The 12,660-nt window shown below is 41.0% G+C and overlaps 1 protein-coding gene across 1 annotated transcript in view; it reads right to left on the bottom strand.

Annotated features, from left to right (window-relative positions):
* Positions 1-6,594, bottom strand: part of CUBN (cubilin) — a 272,327-nt gene extending 265,733 nt beyond the window's left edge. Inside the window, exons 1-6 of the mRNA XM_005687978.3 lie at positions 6,341-6,594; positions 5,812-5,941; positions 4,802-4,897; positions 4,219-4,257; positions 1,115-1,216; positions 375-478 (exon numbers count right to left, since the gene is read on the bottom strand). Of these exons, the coding sequence (XP_005688035.2) occupies positions 375-478; positions 1,115-1,216; positions 4,219-4,257; positions 4,802-4,897; positions 5,812-5,941; positions 6,341-6,453 (584 nt within the window). The 5' untranslated portion in view covers positions 6,454-6,594. The remainder of the gene's footprint in view (positions 1-374; positions 479-1,114; positions 1,217-4,218; positions 4,258-4,801; positions 4,898-5,811; positions 5,942-6,340) is intronic.

Genomic DNA, 12,660 nt, shown 5'->3' on the forward strand with positions numbered 1-12,660 from the left:
GAGAACAGCTAGTTTTGCTGGTAATATAGGCACTTAACCTTGGATACTGTTAACCAGGGGATGTCTTAGTCCTTCAAAAACACACCCTAATTTAAACAACAACAAGCAGGCAAAAGTGACATTGAGTTTGGAGCTTTAGCTTTAGGTGATTTTACACATTTCTGTTTAACTCTCTGGGGGCTTTTGACCTTGGACTTAAGAAGGACATTCCTCTAGCAGCTTGGGGCACCTCTAGACCTGGTGTAAGAAAGAGACTCACAAACCAAACCAAACTGAAGTGGAGCCACCATGGCTTAATTGCAGACCTGTGAGCATGAAAAATAAATGTTTATTGGTTTAAAAAAAAAAAAAAGGAAAGGAAAGAAAAAAGTTACCTGTAACTCCCTGCTGTGTTTATACATGTGGCTCCATTTTGGCAGCCCAAGGGTGTCCCTGAGTAAATCTCACATTCATTAACATCAACAGAGCACAGAGGACCCTGCGTTTAGATAAAGCACAAAGTCAGGTGCCACAGGTTGCAAAGGCATCTGGGCCAACAGCATGTTCAAGGATTTACAAACAGACAGTAAAGTCGTCCTCGGTCAAGCTAAGTATGATAAAATTAAAACCCATCTCCAGTCACCCTTCCTCTACAACTCAGGTGTGGCCTAACAGAGCCAAAGAGCTCTTCAGAGATCATACCAGTCACAGGAGAAGAATCCTTATGTGGACTACTCTTCATCTTACTGTGGAGCTCTGCCTAGGAATAGTCACTTAATTTCTTCTGGGTGCGCATGTCAGGAATGTTTTCATTATTAATAGAAAAGGGCAGGAAAATGCACAGGCTACATTAAGATTCATTTAGTTATGCTGAGCAATTTAAACTCATGCTGGCCAAAACAGCATGTAGCATCTAGTCCAGCAAATCCCCCCTTAAGATGGCTCAGGATTCAATGGTGACAGAATCATGCTGGTCGCTATTTGCATCTTGGCATACCTGGTGTCATTCATTCTGACTCAGGAGACCACAGAATCCTAGAAACTTTGGATGGAGAATTAAATAGGTCTGGAGGATTCCAAGGAAACCACTGATGCTGACTCATCATCATTTTTAACCAAGGACTAGGTGACTCACCTTCCACTGTGAGGGACACATACAAAAAAAGGAATCGGGGAGGTTGAGGCAGGTTCCGCCATGCTGGCAGGGATTGCTGCTGCAAGCGTTCCTGTCCAGTGTCTGAAACAAAGACAGGATGGTCAGCGAGACAGTCGTACTTTCCACGTTTTAGAGCAGGTGTGTACACCAAACCACATTTTACTCCTGGTCAGTGGGGCGGAGGGTCTTCCTCCAGACTTTAAATCCATTATGTAAATGCTTCTTCCTGTCAACTCCCTTGTGAGAAACCAGAAAGTGTTGACTATTATCAAGCCCTATCCATATTCCTTCACTACTAACGTGCATTTAACCACGGATAGGTGAGGCAAAAGTGAGGGGTGAGAGTTCTCACTCTGCTCTCTGAAAAAACACTGTTCATCTGACAAACGTATGATGGTGGCAAGAGTCAAGATGTGGGTGTGGCAGTCACATGGAAATTCCTAAGAAAATAAAATGGAAATTCTGGGTCTTTTGCTGTTGTTCTTCTCTTTGATACCTCCAGATAAGCATTTGAAATATGATCATCTTTGCTGCCTCCACACTCCTCCCCTGGGTTGAGATGACTGAACTCTTTTCACTCCAAGACCCTTTGCGGGAAATGTGGCCTGAGGCTTAAATACACCCTCCAGCCTCATGCTCACATGACTGTTTTCAGATCAGAGTCATACACAGAGACCTGCCTTTGTCTATGAAACCTGGGGAATCCTACCCTAGGTCAGCTACTAGTTCCCACCTTGTAAGCTTTGAAATGCCTTTGGGGCAGAGAAAACATCTTTAGAGAGGACAAGTGATTATGCAAGGACAGCTATCCCATTAATTTCACCTAATGTTAGTCTAATTCTCGTTTTTAAAAACTAAAATGGGGCAATCTATTCTTTACATTTTTGAAAAATATCTGCTGAAATATTTGATTTTCTCAGAGAGAAAATCAAGTCTGTTCCCTCTGTTTGCAGATGAAACTGACAGCAGAGAATGGCAAGCTGACTGAGCACCATGTGAAGCAAAGCCCATTCTCTCTTCACCTTTGTGATAAGTCAGGTGCCCATACATTTGGCAGTCTCCTTCTGGACTCTGTTTTCTTTCATTTTTCTGTCTCTCTCTGTGCCAGTACCACAATTAGTCCTGTTCATCAAAGGACACTGTTAAGAAAATTAACCACAAACTCATTAGCGGTTTTTCTGGCATGTAAGACAACATTGTCTGGGAATTAAAAGCTCAGAAGGGCATGGGGACCCAGCAGTAAATAGTCAGTGAGCAGCCAGGAGAAAGACAGTAGGAAACGGCATCCAAAGGCATGGAGGCGTTTCTACTCCAGAATTACTAAAAACTCTTCCTGGGGGGATGGGCAGAGGGAGGCCAGTCCCAGCTAACTGGACTATGGCCTCCAGTTCTTGACCTTTGGCAGGAATAAAGAAACACTCTAGGAGATAGAGAACTAGTGTTTGTCTTGCTCATTTTCATTTATTCAACTACTCTCTAAGAAGATAAAGGCAGAAAGGGCAATTTCTTATCAAAGCCAGGAAAAGGAATGTGCAAACGTGTCCACCAAAATTAAAACAACAGAGTAGAGGACATTTGAAGAATAATCAAAAACAGACCAAGAATATGAGAGCAGGGACTCTGAACCTGGAATCCTCTTACTTTTATTCAAAATTTTAAATATGGGGACTTTCTATGCATTTCTCTGTGTGGAAGGCTATGGCTCCCTTGAAAGTCTTAAAAATATCAGCTCCCTATGAAACGGATAAGAAATCTAAAGTTACAAGCATGCAGTAAAGTTATGGACGGTTTATTCTTAGAAATTGTTCAAATTTAATCACCAGCCGATATACTTTAAGATCTGGAATATTCTGAGATACAGCCTAGACTCTAAGTTCAATGTTAGAGAAAATGTGAGCCCTTTGAAAACTGAGTCCTGGATGCCAGAATAAGCAAGTTGGGTGGTCATTACATGGTTAAAAAAGTGATAGCCAAAGAGGAAGAGCACATGGACAGCTGAACTGAGAGTCAGAGGACTTCACACGCTCAGTGAGCTTCATCTCTCTGAGACCCACTTTCCTCATGTGTCCTGGGAAGCATGACGTGTGATGAGAATTAAATGACCTTACTTACAAATCAGAAATAGACTCACAGATGAAGAAAACAATCTTATGGTTACCAGGAGGGAAAGATGGGTAGGGATAATTGGGAGATTGGGATTGATATATACACACTGTTATTAATATATATATAATAGATAGCTAATAAAGACCTACTGTATAGCACAGAGAACTCTACTCAGTACTCTGTAAGGGCCTAAATGGGAAAAGAATCTAAAAAAAGAGTATGTATATACACATACAACTGATTCACTTTGCTGTACGGCAGAAACTAACATAACATTGTAAATCAACTGCTGCTGCTACTGCTAAGTCGCTTTAGTCGTGTCGGACCCTCTGTGACCCCATAGACGGCAGGCCACCAGGCTCCCCCATCCCTGGGATTCTCAAGACAAGAACACTGGACTGGGTTGCCATTTCCTTCTCCAATGCATGAAAGTGAAAAGTGAAAGTGAAGTCGCTCAGCTGTGTCCGACTCTTAGCGACCCCATGGACTACATGCCCATGAAAAAACTGTTTTTGATTGTGATAAGAATTAAATTATCAGAAGAGCAAAGCCCTTGATATTGATCATCCATTCACCTTAAGGATACTGGCTCTATTGGGACTTCCCTGGTGGCTCAGTGGTAAAGGATCTGCCTGCCAATGCAGGACACACAGGTTCGATCCCTGGTCTGGGAAGATTCCCACATGCCACGTGCCACGGCACATGCAGCTAAGCCCATGTGCCATGACTTCTGAAGCCCTCACACCCTAGAGCCCTAGCTCTGCAACAAAGAAGCCATCAAAGTGAGAAGTCTGCACCCCACAACTAGAGAGTAGCCTCCAGCTCCCTGCAACTAGAGAAAGGCCCATGTAGCAACAAAGACCCAGCACAGCCAACATAAATAAATGAAATAATAAAAAAAAGAATACCAGCTCCATCAGTGATTCTAGTGTATTTTCAGTGAAAGATGTTGGCTATCTAGTAGTTATAGGACTTACCTGCTGTAAGCTTTGGAGTTTTCTCTCAAGATCCACAAGCTAGCAGTTGGGAAGAGAAAACATCCATTAGCTGGTGCAAAGGCTCATCATGTGCCATGTTACTCTGTTACCTATTCCCTAGTGCCTTCACTTTATCTGTTTGCTCCTTGTCTAATTGCCTTTCCCCTCCTCTTTTCTTTCCCCTCCAGGCTTCCCTTCCTTCCTTCTCTCTTCCATTGCATGGATATTTTTAAAACAGAAGTACAACACAATGATAAGTTGATTCATTGACTGTCTGTGCATGGTGACCCTGGGAATTTTCCTGAGCAGTGGTGACCCATCCACCTCATCAATAAGGAGGTGGCTATCAGAACATGAGCAGAGCCAGCTTATGCCACAAGCTCTTGTCACAGGATTTCCAACCTCTGCCCATCACACCTCTACATCCTCCATTATGGCTGGGTCATTTAACCAAAAACTTGATAATTATAACACGACATTTTTAAGGAGGATACAAAATTGGTATATCTTTTGCAAAATAATTACTTACAAAGTTGAATTAAGGAGAACCCATTTGTCCCAAGGATGTGCATGTCAGACTTACCTTGGAATCAAGCTGATGGATTTGATTAGAAATATTTTGAGGCAGACCGACTGTACTTCTTTTTAAGTTTGTAATATCATCTTTGTTTTTCTGGATCTGATTTTTTAAAAAAAGGAGAAGAAAACGAAGGGAGAAGAGAAGGAGGAAGAGAATGCTAGTGAAAAAATTATGTATATAATAAAATGTTTAAATTTGGGTAGTATTCTATTTCAAGCCCTAAGACCTTGCCATTAAAAAAAAAAAAAAAGAACAATGCCATGTATAATAAACATCAGACTAAAATAGCCATGGCATGATTCCATTTACCCTTTCAGTAATAAGGTATCAAGGAATTTTCTGTTTGCATTTTTTTCCTATAATAACAGTTTAGAATGCTTTTTAAGAGGTCTGACTTGGAAGGAGACTGTTTGGGTTTCAAATCTTGGCTCAGCCATTTAATGTATGTCCTTGGATACATTGCTGAGCTGCTGTAGGGAGGGTTCCTCTATCTCCCTTACAGATGGGGTAGCGATAATGCCAACCTCATAGGCAGCCATGAGGGTTAGATGAGATAATACACATAAAGTGCTGAGCACAGCGCAGAGTCCATAATGAGCTCTAAATGCTAGCTCCTAACATGATGATCGATAGACCTGTATGACGTAACAAACAATGAGCACTGAAAACATTCAGTAAGGCAGGAGAGGATAACGGGCCAATTCTGTTCTGTGGCAAAAATAAACTGATCGCATCTACATCTATCTGTGGTCCCCCTCCATCCTTGGTCCCCTTGTGAAGCAGCCTCAGTATCACCCTCTGCACCTTCCCTGGGCTGGAGTACATAAGTCCACACGGTGAGCCACTTCCTGCTGGCGCTATGTCCCGTACCCATCATTAACCCCAGGGCATTGTTTCCTACATGGAGTTGTTTCGCCTCAATCATGTTCCCTGTGCTCAAGAAAGTACAGATTAACATAGGCCTTTTCAGTATGAATAAACAAAACTACTTCAGTATGTTTCCAGTGTATTACCTGATGGAAACACTCGCCGACATCCTCATCATTTAATTTAATTCTCCCCAGGGTTCCAGTTCTAAATTCAATGTTTTGAGCTGATCCAGTAAGAAACACCAAGTTTCCCCTCTCTGCAGTCATTCGAGGCCTACATAATCCAAGCCAGAGAATGCATCAGTAATTATCACATGCAATTTTTTAAGTCTAGAGAATAAAGTTTCTCACTCAATAGCTATGGACTACATACACCTTTGCTTTGTGGTCATCTCAGCTGAATTCTCCCTGCTCACTTGTCAATTCTTTCTTTGCAAATTTCCTGGATATGCCTCCAAGTAACTGCATCCTTGACTAATTTGCCAAGTGATAAATGAAGAGTTTGTGTATAAAAATGTACTTCCAAACATCAACTCAACTGTTTTTCCCTATTTGTTTTTAATATGACTTTTTTTCTTTAGAAAAATTATACCTTTGCTTATCTGGTTATTTGTGAAAACTGATGAGGAACCACCCAAGTCCATCAGCAGAAATGATCCATGTGTGTACTTACTGTTGGAGGTCAGTATTTCTTTTTTGTCTCTGCAGTGCAAGTCCTCCATCTTCACTGTATGATGCAGCAAACGTCAATAAAATAACCAAAGTCCCAAGAAAAAGTGAGGACATGTTCCTCACCAGCCTCCTGGGTCGTCAGGAAGGAGGGAGGCTGCTCTCCCAGCCAGCGTGGGAGTCCGGAGAACCAAGCCTGGCAGCTGTACTTTGACCTGTGGATTGTCCTACACTTTTCAGGCCTTTCTTCTTTGCCCTGGAAGCCTACATTATTTTTTTCTTCCTGAGGGACGTAAATGATCTTAGATCTTCAATACTCTTCAACTTGTGAGAGGTCAAAATCTACCTCTAAGTGATGCACAACTTAATCATTACCTATCTGACCTTTGAAACAGTAGCAAATGGCTTTGGAAACATCCACTAAAACTCTCCTTGCTTAAGAAGTAACTGGCTTTCAACAAATGCTATCAGGAACTATTGGATATCCACATGTAAAAGAATGAAGTTGGACCCAGACTTTACATTATATAGAAAAAAATAATACAAAATGAATCAAATACCTACCTAAATATAAGAGCTAAAACCATAACATTCTTAGGAAAAAACATAGGGGAAAATCTTCATGATTTTGGATTCTACAATGATTTCTTAGATATGACACCAAAGGTAGAAACAACAAAAGAGAAAAAAAATTGGTATGTGAGACTATTTCAAAATGAAAGACTTTTATATATTAAGAGACACTATCGATCGTGAAAAGGCAACTTAAAAATGTGAAAACTTTGCAAATCATATATATGATTAAGAGGTTAATATGCAGAATACAGAGAATCCCACAACTTAACAGCACAAAATAAGTAACCCTATTAAGCAATGGGCAAAGGAAATCAACATTTCTTCTGAAAAGATACACAAATGGCCAAACAGCACATGAAAAGATGGCTCAGTGCCATTTATCACTAGGGGAATACAAATCAAAACCATAGTGAGATAACATTTCACACTCACAGGATGGCTACTGGCTCACAAAAGCAGAAAATAAATACTAGGCAAGAATATGAAAAAATTAGAACCCTGGTATACTGCTGGTGAGAATGTAAAATGATATAGTCTCTATAAAACAGTATGACAGTTCCTCAAAAAATTAAACATAGAATGACCATGCATGTATACTAAGTCACTTCAGTCACGCCTGACTCTTTGCAACACTATGAACTGTAGCCTGCCAGGCTCCTCTCCAGGCAAGAATACTGGAGTGGGTTGCCATGCCCTCCTCCAGGGGATCTTCCCAACCCAGGGACTGAACCCGAGTCTCTTCTTTCTTCTGCATTGGTAGGCAGGTTTACCACTAACACCACCTGGGAAGCCCTAGAATGATGATCTAGCAATTCTACTTCTGGCTATAATAATGGAAAACAGGGACTCAAAGAGATATTTGTACAACTGTGTTAATAGCTACATTATTTACAACAGCCAAAACATGGAAGCAAGCCAAATGTCCATCCAAATGTTCACTGACAGATCTGAATGGAAAACAGAATGTGTTACATATATATAATGGAATATTATTCGTGCTTAAAAGGAAGGAAAATCTGACACGCTACAATGTGGATGAATCTTGAAGACATTATGCTAAGTGAAATAAGCCAGCTCAGTTCAGTTCATTCGCTCAGTCATGTCAGACTCTTTGCGACCCCATGAAGGGCAACACGCCAGGCCTCCCTGTCCATCACCAACTCCTGGAGTTTACCCAAACTCATGTCCATCGAGTCGGTGATGCCATCCAGCCATCTCATCCTCTGTCGTCCCCTTCTCCTCCTGCCCCCAATCCCTCCCAGCATCAGAGTCTTTTCCAATGAGTCAACTCTTCTCATGAGGTGGCCAAAGTATTCCACTCATATGAAGAACCTAAAGTAGTAAGATTCATAAAGACAGAAAGTAGATTGGTGGTTTCTAGGACTGGGGGTAGGGAGAAGGGTGAGATATTGCTTAACGGATACAGAGTTTCACTTTGGAAAGATGAAAAAGAGTTCTGGAGAGAGAGAGAGTGGTGATGGTTGCACAACAGTGTGAATGTATGTGATGTATGTAATGCCACTGAACTTAAAAATTACTCCTTTAAACAATCTCTGCAGCTTGACATTATGGAGAGATGGAACACTGTTTTACACCTATTCTATTCAATCAAAAGAACAAAATAGCAAAAGTAGCTGCAAGTTGCTACTTTCTTTAGGTGATACTGGAGGTCAAATGCTGAGTTCTTTGTTCTTTTGTTATTTAAGAAATGGGTGTCATACAACAATGGTATTTCAAGTTGAATACATTTTTTTTAAGTTAAATTAGTTCAAAGTTTGTTTAAAAGCTTAACAATTTGGTGTAGGGGTGGGGGAAAATCTTGACTATGAAATAGTTGTCAACTTTAAGAACAGGATAAAATAGGATGTGTTAAAATATTTCAACACAAAGGACCATTCTAACTCTGAACTATGAACATAACATAACTATTTTCATGATTCTATTTTCTTAAAGGTCACTGCATTCAGCCTATCTTTTAGAGCAATAAAAGATGTCTCCAGCATATTTCAAAAAGAACTTCATTTTTTTAACAGAATTTCCTGTTTTACTAATGTGCTTACTAAAACAAAGTCAAGATAATTTCTCTACTCTGAGTCTAGTCATCCAATTCTTAATTGTCTCTCATGCTAGAAAGAAAAGAAATATTCTTTCAAGGTCTGACTGACTTTGGATGATGTGTTAGGGAATTTTATATCCAGTTCACCTGCTCAACTCTAGCTTAGATCAATAGATAAGTCAGACAGTCTGCACATGATGAGTCAGTGGAAACAGTATAAAAATCAATCGTTGTTTCCACAGCATTATCATTCATTTTTTTGGCCTGCCTTATTTAGAATTTCTTCAATAAAAATAAAATAGTTGTAGAATCCATGACCATTTACTCTCTTTCCCAGAGTAAATGCTGTATAAACCTGAAATCCTGTCTTTCATGACTGGCAAAGCTCCCATTTCCTCCCTAAATCAGAATGCATTCCACAAAGATCCTTCACATGCCCTTATTGTATTAGCCATTCTACAAAATGACCGGAATGCAAGCTGGGATACGTTGCAGATTTTTCTCTCCAAAGTCAGCTCTAGGGAAGCTCACTGGGTTCAGGGTAAGAACGTGGGCTTGGAAGTTCATTCATCTGGGTTTAAATGCAGCTCCATCACTGTCTGACCATATGACACTGTTTCTTCATCAGCAAAAAGATAATAATAACAGCACTGAAAGTGTACAAAATATTTAGCATACCTGGTCTCTGGCATATAAATGTCCACTAACTACAAACTGTGATTATCATGTAAATAAATATAACAATTCTCCTTCCTCTTCCACCACTTGAACTTGGGTTTCTTAAAGCAGGAAATGATGCAGGAATCAACAAGCAACTTTAAAAGCTTCACAAGGAAAATAGGGGGTGCCTTATCTCCCCTTTTACAGAAGAGGATTTCAGAACAGGGACATGCATTGAGGACTTTGAGTGAAGAGGGGGATAGCTGAACTGCAGCTGGGGATGCGAGGTCAAAGTAAACTGATGTCTGAGAACCAGAAGAAGTGGTGTCAGGAAGCAAGGAAGCACTCCACATGGGTGAGTGGAGGCAACATTAGACTCAAATCCAAGAGTCTCCAAGAGCAGGCAACCCAAAGGGAACAAACTCGTCCCTGAGCTGGAGCTGAGGAAACAGAGAAAGGAGAGGGTTTGCTCTGGGAGCTGCTCTATGCTGGGGAGGAGCATGTGAGAGGACACCTAAGAAAGCCATAAGACACTTTATTGCATTCATTAAAATAAAGGTATTAATTCAAGACACTAATAATATCCATGACTTTTACACATCTTAAGTTTGTCACAAGGTCTGTTGCGTTCTTGGTTTCCAGCCTTTGGCATCTACAGCAAGGTGAATGTCAATGTGTTTTGCTTTGTTGCAGACGTCACACATGATACATGGACTTAGGGTTGTTCCCATTCCTCCATCTCCAAGTGCAGTGTTACTAATCAGTGATTCGTGACCTGCTGATTTGTGCTCCCAATCCTGTCCCAGGATGTCATCTTCCAATCTCTCTCTCCTTCCAGCTCCTCAGCAATTCTTACAGAGTTTTCAGCTCCTTCTCATCCTCTCTTTCCCTCCTTACAAAAAAGAATTATCTTCTTTCTTCCTTTACCCTTTGCAAAACATCTTAGTACAACCTTTGCTTCTCGTGCACCATCCACTTCAATTCCTTTTCCTATCTGAATACCCAAGTCCCCAGTGATTTTAGTTATCCCCAACACAACACACTAATGAAATTCATGAATGACTCAACTCACAGAGGAAAATTCTATAGTCATCAAAACTGCACATGAAAGTAAATCCCAGGATACTAGAATTTCACTTGAGGGTAAATGCTGGCTGAGAGGCATCACTGTAATCATAAAGCTGATAAGTAAAAGTGAAAGTCACTCAGTAGTGTCTGACTCTTTGGGACCCTATGGACTACACAGTCCATGGAATTCTCCAGGCCAGAATACTGGAGTGGGTAGCTATTTCCTTCCCAAGGGGATCTTTCCAACCCAGAGATTGAACCCAGGTCTCTCGCATTGCAGACGGATTCTTTACCACCTGAGCCAACAGGGAAGCCCAAAGCTGATAAGGATCAAAATAAAAACACAACAAAAACAATATAGAACAGAATTAACCAAATTAACTCTGCCAGGGAAGGGCAATGCAGGCTTCCCAAGAGCCAGTTGAATCTTACAGAATATATATGAGTTTTCCAGGCAAAGCAGTGGGACTGGGAGTTTTAGACAGAAAAAGGGGCACATCTAAAGTTTTCCAGTTACAAAACAACTAAGTATGGTTACAACGCAAATGCATTTTTAAATGGAAAGGAAGTCAGACCAAGAAGGACCATGAAATGTCATTTTAATGAGTTTAGATCCTACTTTATTAATAATGGAGAATTATGAAGGTATTTTAGACAGGGGGTCATGTTTGCATTTTATAAACAGCCCTGCAGAGCCAAGTCTAATTCCCAGACTCATTGAGGAAGTTGTGATACAGCTAAGGTGTGACCTGGGGAGGCCTTGGTGGAAGTACTGGCAGAGAGCAGGAGACAGTGAGAGAGGTATTTAGGAAACAGGAGCTGCAAAAATATACATATTGGGGCAGTTAAGCAAGAAAAGGGAAGTGACACTCAGGTTTCTTGCTTGAGAAATTGGCAGAACAGAGGAAGGATTAATAATAATAATGAATCGATTAATAATAATCAGGGGAAGGAGGTTTTGGAGAAGAGATAAGAGTTCAGATTTAGATGTACAGAGATCTGAGGAATAGCTGCCCCCTTCCCCCTGCCCTGCCCTGCCCTGCCCTGCTGTCACATGGCCATACTCTACAAATGGTTTAGTCATCAGTGGTGGCTGTAGGGAAGATTCAGAGATGGCTGAGCCTATAAACTTGCTACTCAAAAGTGTGGTCAATGGACCCAGCACAGACTTTATCCAGGAGCTTGTCAGTTCAGTCACTTAGTCATGTCCAACTTTTTGTGACCCCATGACTGCAGCACACCAGGCTTCCCTGTCCATCACCAACTCCCAGAGCTTACTGAAACCCATGTCCATTGAGTTGGTGATGCCATCCAACCATCTCATCCTCTGTCATCCCCTTCTCCTCCCACATTCAATCTTTTCCAGGATCAGGGTTTTTTCTAGGGAGTCAGTTCTTTGCATTAGGTGGCCAAAGTTTCAGCTTCAGCATCAGTCCTTCCAATGCATATTCAGGACTGATTGCCTTTAGGATTGACTGGTTGGATCTCCTTGCAGTCCAAGGGACTCACAAGAGTCTTCTCCAACACCACAGTTCAAAAGCATCAATTCTTCAGTGCTCAGTTTACTTTAGGGCTCAATTCTCATATCCACAAATGATTACTGGAAAAACCAGAGCTTTGACTAGATGAACCTTTGTTGGCAAAATAATGTCTGTTTTTTAATATGCTGTCTAAGTTGGTCATAGCTTTTCTTCCAAGGAGCAAGCGTCTTTTAATTTCATGGCTGCAGTCATCATCTGCAGTGATTTTGGAGTCCCAAAAAATTAAGTCTCTCATTGTTTCCATTTTTTACCCCTCTATATGCCATGAAGTGATGGGACAAGAGGCTATGTATGATCTTAGTTTTCTGAATGTTGAGTTTTAAGCCAACTTTTTCACTCTCCTCTTTCACTTTCATCCACAGGCTCTTTAGTTCTTCACTTTCTTCCATAAGGGCAGTGTCATCTGCATATCTGAGCTTATTG

This window comes from Capra hircus, chromosome 13, assembly GCF_001704415.2.
Source record: "Capra hircus breed San Clemente chromosome 13, ASM170441v1, whole genome shotgun sequence".
Taxonomy (NCBI): Eukaryota; Metazoa; Chordata; class Mammalia; order Artiodactyla; family Bovidae; genus Capra; species Capra hircus.